Raw genomic sequence first — 18,528 nt, forward strand, 5'->3', positions numbered from 1 at the left:
GTTTATTGCAAACATATACACAGGAAGAATAAATGGGGGGGAACAGCCCAGCCTCTGGCACTGCTGCAAGTATGTAAGACCTGGTTTTTTTCCTCTCTTACCCTCTTCCCTCTTGCCAGGCTTCCCACAGCTCTGTCATCTGATCCAGGGGAGGTAAAGGGAGAACCTGGTCCATCAACTTTATGGGGTTTGGAGGCAATTTGTTCAAGGAACTGTAAAACCCAGAGAAGTTGCCCCTATAAATTATTTACCGGGGGGGGCACAGTAACAGATCAAGGAAATTGCTGGGATTCCTTGCAAAACCCTGAAGTTTATGGAATTGTTTCCCTACCCCCACCAGGTTTCTCTAAAGCTCTCTGTAGTGGTTTAGGAGGTCTTTGACAGGGACTGATGGCAGCCAGTGTCTGCAAAGATCAGCGAAGAATTGCTGGATTTAAGTTTTCTAATGTGTAATGTATATAATGAGCATCGTGGTGGCACCTAAGTGAGCTGGTGGCTCTAAGTGGACTGAGCTGCCCTGAGTTGGACAACGATGGTAGACCAAATGGCAGTTCTCCATCAGCCTTGTTACCCAAAATGTCATAGCCTGAAAGATGGAGCACATGGAAGGAGCAAACCCAGGTGTGGTTTTGGCCTGCTGGTGGGCTGTGGATGGAGGGAGGAGTTGGAGCGAGTGTCTGGAAGCTGCAGAGCAGGTCTTCACCCTCATATAAATGGCCTGCACTGCCTTCTCTCACCTAGGGTGGGTATTTCATACCCTGGTGAACTCTTAAATGCAGTGGGATTTTGGAAGGAATGAGAAAAGGGAGAAACAAAAGAGAAAACAACTCATTTTCCTTTCAAAGTCAGAGAATAGCGGCCTTGAATTGGGGATCATCAGTAATCTGGATGTGGTGCAGTCATCCATCAAGGACCCATGCTGGCAATGCAGCAGTAGGAGCTGGGTGGGTTTTCACCCCAGGTGAGCATCTGCAGCTCACTGCTAGAAGGCAGAGCATAGCTTTAACTAAAATTCTAAAAATATATGTAATAAAAATTAGAAATATTCAAGAGGTTCAAAAATTTAACACATAAATGTTCAACATGTATGCACACATGCATATATGAATTAATGTCTGCCAGGAAATGTCTTCAGTTTGTGGCACCCAGATTATGAAACCCTTTTGCATCCTTTTCCTCACCTTTGCAATTTAAATTCAAGGTGTGATTGTTCTGAGCTCGAACCTTCCTATGCCCGCAGGGTCTTTGCATTTGCAGATGTTAACATTTACTCACTGGAGGCCTGGGTCTCACTGTGCTTTTTCTTTGCCTCTGCAGAGTCTTCTAGGATTTATTCCTTATACGACTATTTTTCTATTGCTATGTTAATATGCATTTTTTACTGTATTTGTTCCGTGCTGAAGCATTAAACAATATCAGAGCTGGAAAAAAAAGAAGAATCACATGTCAAATATTTATCTGCAAAAAACATCTTTGGCTTAGCTGCCTGAAGTGACTGCAGAAACTTAGACTTACTTTTTGTTGCTTAAGCCTTTTTTTATTTCATGCATATGTGTGAACTTGGGCAACAAATGCTGACGATTCAGAGGTGCTTTTTCTCCTGTTCTTCGTCTTTTGCTGGTTCCATATCGCTCGCACGGCATCACCACGGCAGTACGTACTCCTGCCCCGTGGGTCGGCACTCTGGCCAGTGGTGCAAGGAAGCCGATGCTCTGCAGTAGACCTCGTGTAGGAGGACGTTGGCACAGGCCTTGTCACGGAGGGACTTGCTAATTCTCCTTTTAGAATAAACAAGTATTTTCTTGGAATTACAAAGAGATTTCTGTTAGCATTTAAGCTGTTTCTGAATGATTTTTTTTCCACGCATTTTGGGGTCCGTCTATCCCAAGGGTCCAAGCAGCAAGAAAATTTCATCCTTGGTTTAGGGCAGGAATGGAGAGGATGAGGTGGGAGAGGAGAAAATGTCACATTTGGAGAGGCAGGAGGTATGATTTAGCTTGAGTCCAACATCAAGCCTCATGGCTGATGGCAGAGGGTACTTACAAACCTACACTGAAGGCAGTGAGTTTGGAGCACGTTAATTTACTGACTATCTTCTCTTAATTAGATGGGATGGATTAGTGATGGTGCTAACGACAATGAGGTCCATGAGCACTGTTGGCCTCCAGGGATGGTGTGTGTGCTTGAGGACCTTGACGCCAGGCAGGACCCCATGGGGTGACACGTGGCAGTGGACGTGCTAACACATGCAGGTTCCTCTGCCTCAGGTACAGCACCAGGAATCCACGAGGCACTTATGAAAATCAGCATTTTGGAGGATCTTCTGTCTCAACGTGGCAGCTGGTATTTTTGGGACAGGACTGGGTGAGCTGGTCCCAGTGCCGTTTGCAGGAACTGGGGAGCCTTCCCTGTACAGACCAGTAAGACCATTAGGGCAGCCTTCAGTGCCAGCTGTTGTGATGAACATGGACTCTCGAAGGATCTACATTAGCTATCTCAGTACATATTATATTGCATTTCTCGTGTTATTTTAGATGTGGAAATTCTCAGAACAGTGCATTTTATTTACAAGCTTAATTATCCTTCACTTGGATTGTATTTTGGGCAGGAGGAAGTGTAGAGGTGTGAATGATGGGAGGAAGAGGGGAAGAGGGGATGGAAGGAGGCACTTTTTGAAAAACACTGAAATAAGGGTCTCTGCAGGAACATTTCTGGAGGGACATATGTTTTTAATAATATTAACACCAAGCTCAGAAACCCAGTCAAAGGTTTTGCTGCCTTCCTGCTCCATGAAGGGTTTGTTATAGTCCAGGACAGACCCTGCCTCAGAGCTGAGGATTAAATGGGAAGGGAAAAGGGGATGCTGCCAGGTTGGCATTGCAAGAAGGGTGCTGGGATCAGAGGGGCGATGGGGTGATCTCGCCAAAACTCATAACACAACTCTTGAAAAGAGGTGGGGGTAAAACCTAGTTTTCTTGCGTCTGAGCTCAGCACTTCTCCTCCATTACTTGATTTTCTAGAAGCTTGTTTACTCCTGCTGTTAAAAAAGCCTACATTTGCTTGCTTTGGTTTTTTTGGTTTGGTTTTTTTTGTGTGTGTGTTTGTGGTTTTGCTTTGAAGCCATCTTCACAGCAACTAATGGCAGCACCACACAGAGGTTTTGACGGGAGTTACAAAGGAAGGACACAGCACAGGTTAACTGCTGCACAGCAGAGATCTTGATTACATCCAGGTAAACCCAGCAATTAGAAGAGAGAGGGGAAAGTAAGAAGCAGAAAGCACATTAGGGGGACTTAAGTCCTGAGGGTCTCAGAGATGGGTGTAGCTACGTGATGGGCAAGGTGACCACAGCCCTGGTGCCCCTGCAGTCTCGACACACATCAGGCTGCTCCAGGCACTTGACCTTCATCTTGCTTCTTTGGGAATTTATTTAGGTGAGGGGATTCCAGGCTGTGCACAGGAACCCAGCCTTATTTTCCAAAAGGGACCCAATCTATAAGGCAACGTGATTTTGAGGTTGCATCTTGTTAACTGGAAGGAACAATCCAGCCCTGGCGAAGAGCTAGGCTGGATGAAGTCATCGAGCTCGTCTTTTCGCCACGTCTCTAGTTTCAACCCTGGAAGTAGTCCATGTCTCCCTGTGAAATCTGCTCAGCCCGAGACGAGCGGGTGAGGCTTAGAACAGGAGAAAAACTTTTTATTGCCCATTAAAAAAGAATAAAACGGCTTCTGGCAGTGCCACTTGTGCTGCAATTGTTGCTTCATAGAGAGAAGTCCCTGCTTCGCAGAGGGAGACTTCTGTAGCAATTTTGGGGAGTCACTAAACCGTCCATAGGCAGGAACCAGAGCTTTCAGCCCACAATGGTGGGCTGGATCGGCGAGGGCGAGGGCGAGGCAGTTAATCCTGGATTTAGGAACCTGAAGGTTAGTTACAAAACGGGCTAATAAAGACTTGAGTGCAGGTGATTGCTGTCTGCAGTGATCTTCTAGTGATCTTTCCTCCCTGCGTAATTGAGGCAGCAGATGCTTCCCTCTTTTATCACACCACTAATATTCACATTTAAGCTTAATTGCCTAAGGTTGTTGTTGCCTGAAGAAGGGTCCTGTTAGGGAAAGGTGCTGGGGGAGCAAAGCTGAGCTCTCCCCTGCAGCCAGCATCAGCAAAGGGATGAAGGAATTAGTGGATTTATGGACTTTAATGCCAGTTGCCTAAGCCAAGATGAGCCTTTGTAGCTGGAGAAAAGCTTCCCTTGCCACTGTAGGCAGGTGGGAGCATCATACTCAGATGGCATGCATTAAAGCCTCTTTTCTGCTGCAGATGAATGACTCTCCAGGCTGTGTGCTGACTCCAGGAACCAAGAAGGATCTTCTTCCCCAGCAAAAGGAAAATGTTTTATGCCCAGATCCTTGCCCTGGCGGCGGCTGTGGTGCAGTACAGAGCCATGGCCATTCATGAAGGTATGTGACAAGTGGGCTACCATGAATGAAGCAGTTGGGGGTGATGCTGAAACACATCAGGGAGAAAAAGACCTTTTCCAAGCAGCTGTTTCTGCTAATGTCATCAGTATACACACAGATGCTGTCAGGGTGGAGCTGTACTGCTGATGCCTTTAACTTCTGCATAGGGTCCTTTTAGGTGGGGATCATCTGGCTAACAGATCATCTCAGCTGGCCCCAAATGGCAGGCAAGGCCTGACTTGCTGCACTAGGGGTTATGGGGAAATCAGGGCTCTGCTCAGTGTCTTGCCTCTGATACTGTTCCTCCTCAGCTGCTCCAGAGGAAGGTGGGGAGAAAGGGAAAACATGTCCCCTCTTCTGACCTCCAAAACCTGGTACAAGCCACCACACAGAGAATGTGAGAGAAAAGACCTCAGGGAAGCCTTGAAGCCTCCTGCTACTGTTTAGAGAGTTGAGATGGCACAAGGGCTCACCTCCTCCCTGGCTCCCTGTTGCCTGTGCAAGCCCACAGGGAGCTTTTGGGAAGGAGGGGCTGGAGACAAAAGGCAGGAGACAAAAGGACCCCAGAGAAGAGCCTCATGGAGTTACAGCATGATCCACAGCATGTCTCTAGCCTCAGGGTCCTGCAGGAGGGGGAGGCTCCTTGTGAGTATCCTACAGAGCTAATGCAGACTTCCCAGGACCATCATGGGGCTGGGCATGAGCCACTGGGTCCTCCCCCTTCAAATTGTTCTGCAGCAACAAGCCCCCAGGCTTTGAAGGTGTAAATTCACCTGGACTTAATTCAGTAAATTCAACAAGGAGTTAATGGAAGCTTTGGCATCAGCTACAAAATTAACTTGATTAAGTTCCTGTCCGTCAATTAAGCCAATATACTTGACTATAATGCTATTTAATTCAAAGCTAGGAACAGTGCAATAAATCAACGTTTACAGATGTCTCTGGCAAACTTGTGATTGATGAAATGTGGTAATTTTGGAGGTGCATGGAAAATTTCAAATAAAATCATATCCCCCTGTGATTAATATAGCTGTCTGTGTTGGTATTTTCTCCAGAAGGTACCAATCCAAATATGCTTAACATCACACGTTTCCAATGACAGCTTCAGGTACCTGATCCAAGCAGCAAATGCTCTCGGGTTTTATTGCTAAGCTGGGCCCCTCTGGAAAGGTGCTGAGCTCCTGGCTCAGCATCTCACTGAATGGGCTCTGGCTGCCCCTTTATAGAGAAGGGGGAACCATCCTGCCCTTTTTAATCCCATGAAGCTCTTGGTTGTTGTCTTTCTCCTCGTTATCCCTGGATACAAATGAGGGCAGGAGCATTGTGCAGGGTGAGCAAGACTCCCAGGGGCCAGACATGGATGGAGGAGGCTCTCTGGGGATTTGGGATGCGGAGAGGCAGGTAGCGAAGGTCCCTCTGATACCGATGAATGGCATTTTGAGCATGTTTTCCAGATCAGGGCCAAAAATGCAGGTCTCCTAGGAAAAGCTGTCTGCACTGCCTTGAGTAGCTCCAAGAGCTGGGTGATTTTGGGAAGGCTGGTGGATGGTCTTCTCTATCTTGTTGAACCTTTGTTGGGTTTTTCTCATGGTAATACAGGTTGTGGTTACCCTGGGAAGCTGTCGAACGATTTCCACAAGTTCTGAGGTCGGAGCCAAGGACTGGCATTGCCTTCCCTCCAAGTCCTTCTGGGGGAACAGGGACATCAAGGTCAAAGCTAGGGAAAAGGGGTAGATCCAAAATAGAAGTGGCAGCTGGGAAAAGAACTTATGGTGAGCTACTGTTAGCAGCTGAGCTGCCTCCAAGACACCCCTGACATCTCAGCTGAAAAGCACTTGGAGAGGATTGAGAAGGGAAGGGAGATCTTGAGAGCTCTAGGAAGGAAAATTGAAATAATTCTCTCCCATTTTTGTCAAGGAAAAGTGCTTTATATTCCCAGCTGGGTACAAGTTAAACCAAAAAGAGCCAGTCATTTTCCTGCAGTAAACAGAACTGTGAAGTGGTGAAGAGCTCAGTGTCAGGAGGCACAAAGAAGGATGAAGAAACCAAAAGCCTTGGGAAACAAAGACCCTTGGACTGCCATCCATCCGCAGCCAGCAAATGATCCTCTGTCCTGCTGTGTGGCCAAGGGGGATTGATCAGGGACACAGCAATGAAAGAGAGCCTGAAACCTGTGTCTTTCCAAGCCCTTTGGGGAGCCTGCTTATAGAAATGGGGTAAAAGTCAGGTAAATTGAAGAGGTCAACCTAAAACAGGGTTTCCATTGCAGCAGAAGGATGAGAAACCTGCCTAGCGCATGTCCCCAGCAAACTGGAACAATTGCTCCAGCCTGGTTGGGTTCAAGTTGATTTCCAGACCTGCAGGTGAAAGTCAAGGCTGGGTGAAATCCAAAGCAGTAGTGACACAAAATGAAAAAAAAAACCTAATGCGAAGAGGTTGAGCCCAGTCCTGGTGAGCAAATCTGCAATACAAAAAGCTCTCCTTCAGCATTCAGCGTGGTCTACTTTTTAGCAGCCCCACAGTAATAACTCGGCATCTATCTGCAAGGGAGAGAAAGAGCAAAGAAAATACAAATGTTGAACTTCCCTTGTAGAGCCTCCATTAATTTAAGCATCTCTAAAAGTCATCAGATTTCTGTCCATGAAATATATTTATTGGATGCCTAAAGAAAATTAAATTCAATTGAAACTGAACACTGTAAAGGGAAATATGCCTTGATGTTCATTAAATGAATTTCCCTGTACACCTATCCCTTCCCTGCCACCTGTCATCAGGTAGCTCTGGCTTGTACAGAAAAAAACACTCAAATTGTTCATTCTTTGCACAAGGTACTTTTCATGCTCGGGGCCACTGGCAGCTTGGCAAGAGGGGAGCGTTGCAGAGCTGAATGCACGGAGCGCCCTGAGCTCTCTCCGTGCAAGACTGGAAGACTTGGTTGGTTTAGGGCTGGCAAAGCATGGATGGCCAGGTGGCCCCATGTCTGCATTGGTGTCTCACGTTGGCTCTGGAGACCCTGATGTAAGAAGCCCAGGATGGCTGGTGGTGTGGCAGAGCTGCCACATACCAAAAATTCGGTTGTGTGTGGCTCAAGTGTCGATGTCTGCCTCTGGGCATATGAAACCCCCAGGCATCCCCTTGCTTCCAGCATGTCCTACAGACCTGCATGCCTTGATGGATCTGGGTGTCAGTGTTTGTGCTTCAAATGAGAAACTTCCCCCAGGTGAAAACAGAAAAATGGGGAATTAAGAGGAAATTAAAGAGAACAAAGCAGCCTATTGCTCTGGGAAGCCCATGATTACCCACTTCATTGGGCCTAAGCATGGTCTCTCTTCCTTAGCTGCAATATCATCTCGGGGGTTCACATGACTCAGAGGGGGTTATCTCCTGGCTGGCTCATTGCATGATGTGGGATGAGCCTTCCTGCCCCTCTTCTCCCTCAGCATGCAGGACGGCGGAGGTGGCTGACATTTTGTTCCTCGTGGGGCAGTCACAGGGCGCAGGGAGGGAGAGCTCTCGGCTGGTCAAGGACTTCATCAGCAGCATGGCGCGTTCCTTTGAGAACGTGGTGATGGGCAAAGGAGGCGTCCGGCTGGCGGTGGCACTCTACGGGGAGAAACCAAGGTGGGTCAGTCCATACTCTACCACCAGCACCTGGGTTTCTATAGCCCTGTAGCTCTAGATGGGCAACCATGTCCCCATGGTTAACGAGCTCTTACTGCTCTGCTGAACCATTACAAGAGCAAAAGTTCAACCCCCGACATTGTCATCAGAGTCTAGAGGTGCTCGGCCATGGGGAACTGTTTTAGGGCAGGGAGGCTGACATTTAATGCAGCCACAAGAAATTCCCTGCCATCCAATTTTAGACAGCGTTTTATGATAACAGGGCTCTGGGGCTCATACCCTGGACTCCCTTGACCACTGTGAAGAGGACTCCTTGCTTACATACAAGCCTAGTGTGACCAGCTAAATGTCAACATTATTGCTGGTCATTACTATCAGCAATGCATCCTTGCTGTAACAATAGTGTTTTCTTGCTCTTTATTCACCCGTATTCCCCCATTTCTCATTCCCAGGATGAGTGTTGAGCTCACGGATTATGTGACCATTGAAGAAACGCTGGTGGCAATTCAGGATCTCTCCCTCAAAGGCGGCAGCTTAAAAACAGGGTCAGCTCTGGCGTTTGCAGCTCATGCCATGTCTCGCCTGGACATGCTGCGAGAGGATGCGGCAAAGGTAAGCGACCTTCTGTGATGAATCCTCTGGTGTCATCCTTGGTAGGGATCAGACCTCTAACTTCTTTACCTGAAGGCATGAATGAGCCCGTTGGTTTTTATTCATCCCGTCTGATTTTTGGCTTGCAGTTGAGGTACCTCATTTAGGAGCTCATTCATCTTCAGGTCACTTTATTGGTGATAGAAGGAGACAGATACCTCCAGATTTTCAAAGGACTGAGTCACTTTTAAAAATTGTTCATATTTCCTCATGGATTGCAGAGGGACCCAGTGCTCTAGACTTAAATGCCTCCGGATGAGTACCCAAATTCGGCGCACTTACTTACTGCATAAGCTAACTGAGCAGGCTCAAGGCATGATTAAGACAAGGAGACAAGTTGTGGTGTTGGTGCAGGTAGCTGTTGCCAACAGTCTGCGTACATCCATTCTGGCTACAGAGACTGGCAGTATATTTAGCATCTTGCTCAAAAAGCAGACGCATTGCAGTGTCTTGCAGACATCAGTTCTGGGTCATTGGTTTCTTCAGATCATTTTTTAAAAAATTATTTTGTTCATAATTTCTGAGGGGCTCTGAGGATGCTGAGGATGCTAAAGAGAAGGTGCTGCATTCTGATTTGCTCTGCAGGCTGCATGAAACAGTTCATTCTGCTCTGCTCCGATGGTGGATGGTCTTGAGATCAAGAAAGGGGCAACCACATTGGGGAGCGGGTACACCCCATGAATCGAGTCTGAAACTGTCACAGCCAGCTTTTGCCTTCCATGGGCCTCCCACATTTGCAGCTTGGTGCTGCACCTTCTCCTTTGCTCTGAGATCCTGCAGGCCAAATGTGGGCTGTGTGATCCATGCCATCAGCGTGGTGTGATCAGTGTGGTCAACGAGACCTATTTTTAGTCAGAGAGCGGGAGGGAGAACATGATGCTACAGGTGGGATGTGTTACCTACCTCAACCACCTGCCTAAAGGTGTTGCAGGAGGGTGTGTCTTCACTGTAGCATCCCATGCGCCAGCCGTATCTCCTGCTATGTGATCTGACACAGGACTGCCCGAAAAGCTTGAAAGGTCTAGGGTTGCTGAGTCGGCTGTCATTTAAACCCAGGCTGTGGCTGAGAGAGTTTCTTACTACCTCATAGCACCATCCAGGTGCCATTGGCCAAGTGTGGTGTCGAGAGTGCAGCTGAATCCTCCTTTAAGAGCTGCTCTTACAGACTTGTAGAGGTGAATCCTCTCTCTGTGCTGGCATTAATCTCCTTCTGGAGCCAGAGTTACTGCCCCAAGCAGAGGTGAGACACAACCAAGCAGGAGGAGACATGCAGAGAAGATGCTGTCATGAGCAGCAGCATTTATGCTCTTCTCCTTCCCAGCTCATGCTCATGCAAACTGATTTCATGTGAGTTACCCCAGAGGCGTGGGTTATCAAAGGATTTATTTTCAAGTGCCCATCCCTTTAGAGAGAGGGACTTCACCCAAGGTCTGGCTTCTCAGTGTGAAAATCCTGCGACTGTCTCTGTGACCTCCTCATGTTGTGCTCTTTCGTTCTCTGGCTCTTATGCCAATTCTTGTAGGTGGTTGTTTTGATCACAGATGGGAAATCCGGTGATCCCATTGAAGATGAAGCCCAGGTCCTGCAGGATGGGGGGGTGACCGTGTTTGCTGTAGGTATGTATGGACACGCTAAGGTACATGGAGCATTGCCACCAAATACTGTGTGTGCACCAACAGTCTACGCAGTGGGGAAGATTCCTGATGCACAACACCCTCCTCCTCTAAAAACTGCACCCATCCCCAGGCTCAGGCACTAGCAACTACTGCAAGTACAGGAAAATCACATCTGTGCTGTGCTTGGGTGTTGTTTGTTGTTGTCGATAGCTGATTTAGTCAGTGGAAATCTGCGGTTTTGCATCTGTCAAAGCTACTTGCGAATTCAGGAGTTCAATAAATAGTTCCATAAAAGTCAAAATGTTTTGATGTGACATTTTCAAAAATGAAATGTTTTTACTTTTGAAGCTTTCTCTTAATGGGGTTCAGAGACCGACTTCAGCTACGTTAAAAATGTCCATCAGAATAATTCCGTGGGCAAGGAAAAGTTTCAGCACCTCCCTTCCCCCAAGAGCTAAATACAGCCATTTATTACAAGTCAAATCCTTCCCTTCACCAAACATTTCAGGGGAGAAGAAGGGGGGGGAGGGGGTGGTGTTTCATTATAGAGAGCAACCAAGTCGATTTGGACAAATGTGAGGTGAAAATTAGGGAGGATTGGTTTGTTGGGGTTTTTTTCTCCCCCTTTTTTAAGTCAACCACAGGAAAACCCTGCAATTTTCATACAGCTTCCCAAAGTCTCATCGTCTCCTTCTCCATCAGAAGGGCAGAAATGCTTCTGTACCCATTGGGAAGGATGAGGCCAGATCCTGCCCTGCTCCTTTTCACTCTCCACCCCAAGAGAGCTTTCTGCCTCTCAGCCCATTAGCAGCCGAATCCCCTGGGTCCATCTCTAACATGCCCCTGGAGAAAACCTTAACCTCTTTTCCTTGATGGCTTCATCTGGTTCACCACTGCCCATCCAGCTTATGTCTCCGTTTCTTGTTTCGTCCTTCACCGTGGGCAGCAGGGCTGCAAAGCTGGTGTAAAAATCAAAGGCCAGCACATTGCTCCTGCTTGCTCTTGACATCCCTTGCCAACGCCTGGCCTGCCCCAGGGATGATGTTTGATGTCCTCCTTTCCTCTTCTTTTTTTCTTCTAGGAATTAAGGATGCTGACAGGAACGAACTGAACAAAATAGCTTCAGAGCCCACTGCAGAGCATGTGCTTTACATTGAAGATTTCCACCTGCTCCACAACTTGGCCCCCAAACTCTCTCGTAGGCTCTGTTTCACTGCCTCAGAGCCGCCACGACCCATCAAACAGACTGTGCAAGGTGCGTCAGGGCTCTCCCTTTATCCTGCTTTCCACCTGCTCAAACCAGCCCCTTCCCAGTCCCTGGACGTGCCAGCCACACCACCGAGATGGACCTCCCACATCCCCTGTGTTCATCACAAGGGAGCTTTAGGGGTTGGATGACCCTAGAGGAGCAGCCAGCTCATGAAGCATCTGTTGCCTGGGGACGGTGGTGCTGTGTATTTTGCTTGTGTCTGCATCTCCATGGTTTGTCTGGTGATACCAGACCCTGACAGTCTTGCTGCTGGTTCAAACAAAAGGAGCAGCAATGGGCTGGGGCAGCATTTCTGCCCCTTGTGGGAGCCTTCATCATGGGCCTCTCATGGTGAACTCTGGCAGCACAGCTCAGGGTCTCAGGAAGAACTTGATTCCTTGCAGAAGATGCTGAGAGCAGCCAAAGAGATTTTCAAAGACATCTAGATCTCTCCCCCAACAGATACTGATGTTGCAGCAAATCCAGAGGTGGTGGCAATGAATTCCTGCTCCGCCTCTTGGCACACAAACTCATGAGAAGATGAGTTAAAAGCTTGGGGCAGAGCTTGGGGGAACTTCATCCAAGTCATTAGAGGGTCTTTTTTTGGCTTTCTCTGTGGTTCTCCGTAGCACTTCAGGGCTTCCTATGGTGTTTCACGTAGAGTTCAAGCTTTCTGGCCAAATACTCTCTGGTGGCAGTAAGGAGAAGGGCAGGAAGGAGCTGACACCCTATCCATTAAGCGGGTGTAGGAAATGTAGCCAGAACCAGTTTTGTTTTCCCTTCTTGTGCTGTCAAGCAATTTGCCAAAAGAAAACCTCCTTGTCTGGCTCTGGCCTGGAAACAGATCCCAGCTGCCCCTGCGCTCTCAACCTAAGTGAGTGCCATCTACACCCAAGGCTTTCTCTGTGTTGAATATGTTGACTCCATCAATGAACAGCTTGGACATGTCCAGCACTGGTACCATCATGGTCCAAACCAAAAGCCTTTCCTTTCTTTTTGCAGCTGAGAAGATCATCGGCCCCCGGGATTTGCACGTCAGTGAGCACAGCCACAGCTCACTGCGACTCACATGGATGCCAGCTACAGGGAGGGTGATGGGGTACCGTGTCCATCTGCATCCTGTGCTGCCTTCGGGGCAGCTGGTTTCGGAGGACCAGCGGCAGGTAGAGTTGCATTCCCATTTTGCAGAGCACCGGTTTCAGGTCCTGGTGTTAGGGGTTAGTCTTCTGCTGCGGCTGCTGATGGCACAGCTTGGTTAGGAGATGGCACCATGTCCCTCAGCCGTCCCGGTCACAGCCCAGTGCATTGGCATAAATTCCTGAAGCTGCTTGCTTGAAGTGAAGGTCTATAGATAGGCCATCGGATTTGCAGGTGTGTTGATTGCTCATGCTAATTTTGGCATTGCTGTTGTGGTGAGACGGAGTTTCTGGGAGTGACGGGGGGGAAGGTAGGGTGGGAGAAGGATGTGGCACAAACTCCATTGAGATTGATAAGAACAGGTCAATGGGAAACACTTTCTCTCCTTACCTCTGTGATACCACCTCTCAAATAAGCCCGTCCAGCTGCCCTAGCAACACCCCCTGTTCCTCTTGCTGCCAAGATTGTTCATCTCGGTAAGATCTCTGCGTGTTTTGGTTTTGGATTTGCCATGTCCTTGTGTGAGGGATGCTGCCATGTGTGCCAGCTCGCTCTGGTTCAGCTCGGTCACTGCACAAAGTTTGAGAGCAAGATTGAAGGGTAGGAGATGTATGCCTAAAAGCTTTGATTTCTAATAATAGAACAAAGCTATGAAAGCATAAATTATTAAGCTTAAGATTATTAATTGTATTAATTATTAACATTTTATTTAACAAGAATGATCATCCTTGGCTGCTTCAGAATCTCATAAGAACATAGTGAAAACACAGAAGTTGTCTCCACCTCTTTTACCCTCAGGTTAGGTTGAAATATCCCTCTATGAGCACTGAAAGAAAATTTCTTTGCCAAAGATGATTGCTTTTCCTCCATTTTTTTAAGGCGATTGGGGATCACCCTCACCCTTATGCACGCTCTTGTTTTCACGGAGGGTTTTTTTTGGGCTAACTCATGAAACCCATCCTTGGCACTGTCCTGTGTCAGTGCTGTGTCCAGTGTGAACCCAGATACCACATGAGGATCGCAGTGTTCTGAGTTAGTGCGTTTTAAGAGGCTTCTGCTCGTGGCAGTCACCTGGCATCAGATGTGAAGCCTCATGCTCCTAACCTGTTGCAAATATGGGGGTCTTCTACTGTCATGGAGGTGTAATGATGGCCTTTGTCCCCCTGTGTGACAGATTGTGGTGGATGGTGACAAAAGTACCGTGCTGGTGACTGATCTGAAACCCAACACCAAGTATGTCTTCACGGTGAGGGCCATCTATGCAGATGCCCTTGGGGAGTCGGCAGCTGTCAAGGGGAAAACAAGTGAGTGTCTCTTCTGCAGTCATCCCCGTGTGTTCCTTGTCTGTGTGGGCACAGGAAAAAACGCACCCCAAAACCATACGTGCGAGGACTGAGGAATGGATGGATAGGAATGGGTAGGAGGAACATCTGTGCAAATGTCCATGGTGTGGGGTGCAGGGTTGTGAGTGGGTGCAGAGCAACCCATGTGGTTAACCCACTTCAAAGCAGAGGGTGCAGCCTGCTGGATGGCTCACATCATCTCATTTCATAACCAGCAGGATTTAATGAATCCAGGCTGGGATTCAGTTAATGTAACCCCCATGTACGTGGGGTGAGAAAGCTTTTGGAGACCATGGGTTGAGAAACACAGACATGAGTTTTATGGAGAGAAGTATATTCTAAACACCTTGTTTCAGAAGTGGATGGTCCAAAAGGTTTGGGTTGGCACTATGCATGTGCTTAGGGCTTCGTTTCGCTCAAGATGAACACCAAGATGGTATGATCACAGCATTTAGGAAATGTCCCAAGTAGTGATCTCTGGTCCCATGAAATGATCTAGGCTTCCTCTGGATTGCAATCTGCTGTGCCACATTCCTTTGCTGTCACATGGCTGGCTGTAATGACAAGGTTCTTGGAAAAAAAGGAGCAAATTCACTCTTGGCCAGACCCTGGAGCACAAGACACTGGATCAGATGTGATGGATGGAGCAGGTTTTGTCCCAGAAGTCTCTGCACTAAGGGGTTTTAAGAGTTTAAGGGGTGCACTAATTCTGCTTCCCTCCCTGTTTTGGATGAAGCGCCAAGTCTGCTTTGCCCAGGGGGTTTTGAAAAGAATTATTCCTTTCTTCCTTGTCTTTTGTTTCTTTCCCCACCTCCCGCAATGTCTTAAATTTGTCTTCTTGAGGGAAGATCTCCAACAGGATGAATAAATAAAGCACCTCAATGAGGTTGACTCATATGTACTTGCCAGGAAAAAGATGGAATGTCTTTATGGGTGGAAATAAAGTCATTTGATCTCTTCTCTTATTATCCCCAAACATGAAGCCAGAGGCAGAAGCTATAAATCTGTCTGCCATGGCTGGCTGGGTCAAAATGGGCTCCTCTTTGTAAGAGTTGCATCCATAGGCGCAAGGAGCGTTTGATTCATGTGTCCTTGCTCAGTCTGCATGAAACCACTGCGGAGTTTTCTCTGCTCAGGAGGAAATGCCTTGTGGGTAGATATTTCACAGTTCCCAACACCATTCAAAGAGGAAGCCCACAAACATTCTGCCTTGGGGGTTTTCAGCTCACTTTTTAAGCAGACAAGGATTTGGTAGAGGGGGGATGGTTGCTTTTGAGGATTCAGCTGAGAGAATAGGGAGAATTGGTGCTGCTCAGCTTTGTGTCTCTTTGTCCTTGAAAGCAAAAGGTTCTCCAAGGGTCCTTGCCGTGGCACTTTATTACAACACTGTCACATCAATTTCTGCAATATTTTTGTACCCCAAAGCACCTGTGCCTTCAGTCACTAATTTCCGTGTGACAGAAGAAGGACTTTTTAGCTTGAAGGTGGCTTGGACACCTCCACTGGGCAAGCTGGAAGGCTACAAGATCTACATCCCAAGAGGTGAGTTCAGATTTTATTAATTTTTCTTGGAGTTTGCTTTAAGAGGAGCTGTGACCCAAGGACAAGAAATGTGCCATTTTGTCCAAGGAACAATGCCCCACAGAGCTCCTGGCATTACTCTGGAAGGAGGCCACGTTAGCCTCTTCCAGACAGTGTGGTTCCTCCAGGACGGAGGAGGAGAGTCCTTTGAAGGACTTGCTTTTGAAGGACAGAATGGGGATGACGCTGTGGATGCCTTGTACCCATTTGCACTGTGACATCCAGACCTGCCCTGGATGTTTTTCATACTCAAGTGCCTGCTGTGGTGTGGATGTGGGGTGAGTTCAAGCCTTCAGTATGGCTCACACTCACCTCTGTGTGGTCTGGAGGGGTGGGGACAGCATGGATATGTCAAACCTTAGCTACAGATGTAACCCTCAGCAACATCACAGGGGTTGGGAGACTTCAACCAGGCACTTGAACCAGCTCATGCACATGTTTTTCACCGTGTTGTGAAGACATCGCCATGGGATGTAGACCTCAGGCAGTGGGAAGGCTTCACCATCACTCTTCTTGATTTTGCAGCCAACAGACCAGGAATGATGTACGAGCAAGTTCTGCGGGGCGATGTCTCTTCCCACGTGCTGGATAACTTGCAGGAGGATAGAGAATACAGCATCAGCATCTACGCAGTGTACCCCCAGGGGCCGAGCCAGCCTGTGGCTGCTGTGGGGAGAACATGTAAGAGGTTTGATGCTGTGCCTGGTCCCTTCTTGCCCTGGGTGCTGTGTTCGTACCCTTTGCTGTTGATAAGCACCTCACAGTTGGTGGGTGCTGCAGCTGCATGTGCATCAAAGGAGCAGGGTTCGACAGGTCCTTCCTAACTCCAGCCTTGAGCCCTGCTCTTCCCCAATCACGTGCATGGACATGGACACCTTCGAACACCAACACACTGCTTGGGAGGAAGGGTGGGAGACCTGCCAGAGCCTCGCTTGCCCTCCTGTTTTGCACCCACATAAAGCAAGCGAGATAGTGCATTAGAGGCATTGGTCCTGAAAAGCAGTGGTCACAGATATGGTTGTTTTCACCACTGCTTTTATGAGATGCCTTCAGCCTGTCACAGAGAGCAGGAGCCCTTGTAAGTCCCTCTCCTGTTAGCAAGCAGGCTGGAGGAACAGCGATGCCGGGAGGTCAGCCAGCAAAGTCCTCCACTGGCAAATAGGTGCTCTGAAAGGTTTGTTCCTTGTCCTCCTTCCAGTGAAGCTCCTGCCTGTGAAAAGCATCTTGCTGCAGAACGAGACCACCGACACGCTCCAGGCAAGGTGGAGCCCCGTCCGGGGAGCAACGGGGTACAGACTCACCTGGACATCAGCAGGTAGAGACTCAGGAATGGGGTGCGTGCATCAGTGAGCAGGGACACGGAGAGACAGGAGCTGTGAGGTCCCCAAGGCATTGGGTGCACTGACACCTTCTGTGTCCAGACATGCAGCAAGAAGCTGGAGAAAAACAGGTTTTTTGGGTCTGTGAATGGTGGAGTTTTCTGCACATGGGGCTAAATCAGCCACTTGCAACAGGGAGCCATACTGTGGGTGTTGAGGGTAAACACCACCACGGATACAAAAATACCTGCTCTGGCTCTGCATAAAGCAGGCTAACGGGTATCCAGCCTTGTTCAACATGGGATTAGTGCCAGATTTACTGGACCTGAGTAGCTCTGGAAAGGATTAGTAGCTGGAGAGAAGCTGGTTAAGTACTCCATGCAGAGCTGTACATCCCACAGCCCCCGAGCACCTGGGGATACCCTGTTTTTGGGGTGACAGGTACCACGTTACAGACTGGAAGCACTTGTGCTTGTTGCTTTTCTCTCTGCAGCGCTAAGACCTGGCTTCTTCCCCCAGCATCCCATAATGCATCCTCATTCTCAGACAAACTTTGGTGTTTGAAGACAGATCTGCATTTGCAGCTGGAGCCTCTCCAGCTGCAAACATATTTTCATTGCTGATGTGGGGGAGCAGAATTTAGAAATTCAGGTTTGATGGCATATTTTGGCCTTGGGAGATGAACGTCTCTGTGGTTCAAAGACGAGATGGGATGTCAGGACACCTGGGCTCCATCACAGGCTCTGAATAAATAGCACACTCTTCTCTGGCTCAGCTTCCCTGGTTATGAAATAAGGAGACATCTCCCACCAGGGGAGGGAGATTAGTTGGAGAACAGCTCTGAAGGTCATCAGAACGGAAAATTCTTTACAGGGAAGATATAAAACTGTTTTTACTGCGTTGTAACGAATGGTTCTCTGGGAAAAATCGCGGCACACCCCAAAACTCAGCTGTTTACCCAGTCCTTGCTCGATACCCCAGCTAGAAATGAAGCATGCACATCCTCAGCCTGCCACATCTTTTGAGTGGGGACACCCCTTCTTGAGGGGACGGTGCGGGACATCCTCAGATGAAGCAGCAAGGGCATGTCACCTCTGCTCCAACTTTGCTCTTTCCAAGCAACTCTTTCACCTGATACTGGTTCACCCCAAATCCAAGGGTGGCAAAAATCCCAAGGGGCAGCCCACCCTCGCCGCTGGGCCCTGCAGGGTCCTCCTCCCGCACTCCATCCCGTCCCAGGGCCGTGCGTTACGGTTGCAGCGGCGTTGGGATGGAGACGCCTTCTGCCCATCCCCGTGCAACCATCCCAGGCGCTGGAGGGGTTTGATTTTTCTTCTCTGGCTTCTAAGACAGAGAATAGATAAACATAAACGAGCGGCTGATGTGGAGAGAAGGTCCATGGCGTGGGGTGGGAGAAGGGGGATGGGGCTCAGGGTGCTGTAGAGCAGAAGATGGGGATATGGCACCCTCCAGTGACCAAACTGCAAATGGCAGCCTCCTCCCCTCCAAACCCCAACCTGCTGCTGCCTGCACCCCTCTGCCCCTCTGAAAAC

At 48.5% G+C, this 18,528-nt stretch overlaps 1 protein-coding gene across 1 annotated transcript in view; it reads left to right on the forward strand.

Annotated features, from left to right (window-relative positions):
• Nucleotides 1–3,861: 3,861 nt before the first annotated feature.
• Nucleotides 3,862–18,528, forward strand: part of LOC309589755 (uncharacterized protein) — a gene marked incomplete at both ends in the record, with an annotated part of 100,974 nt that continues 86,307 nt past the window's right edge. The window contains 11 exons of the mRNA XM_082310235.1: nucleotides 3,862–3,924; nucleotides 4,353–4,458; nucleotides 7,899–8,079; nucleotides 8,532–8,691; nucleotides 10,253–10,346; nucleotides 11,428–11,601; nucleotides 12,598–12,758; nucleotides 13,907–14,036; nucleotides 15,501–15,617; nucleotides 16,182–16,337; nucleotides 16,855–16,971. Of these exons, the coding sequence (XP_082166361.1) occupies nucleotides 3,862–3,924; nucleotides 4,353–4,458; nucleotides 7,899–8,079; nucleotides 8,532–8,691; nucleotides 10,253–10,346; nucleotides 11,428–11,601; nucleotides 12,598–12,758; nucleotides 13,907–14,036; nucleotides 15,501–15,617; nucleotides 16,182–16,337; nucleotides 16,855–16,971 (1,459 nt within the window). The remainder of the gene's footprint in view (nucleotides 3,925–4,352; nucleotides 4,459–7,898; nucleotides 8,080–8,531; nucleotides 8,692–10,252; nucleotides 10,347–11,427; nucleotides 11,602–12,597; nucleotides 12,759–13,906; nucleotides 14,037–15,500; nucleotides 15,618–16,181; nucleotides 16,338–16,854; nucleotides 16,972–18,528) is intronic.

The sequence above is a fragment of the Platalea leucorodia genome, assembly GCF_965183815.1.
Source record: "Platalea leucorodia genome assembly, chromosome: 4".
In the NCBI taxonomy this organism is placed as follows: domain Eukaryota; kingdom Metazoa; phylum Chordata; class Aves; order Pelecaniformes; family Threskiornithidae; genus Platalea; species Platalea leucorodia.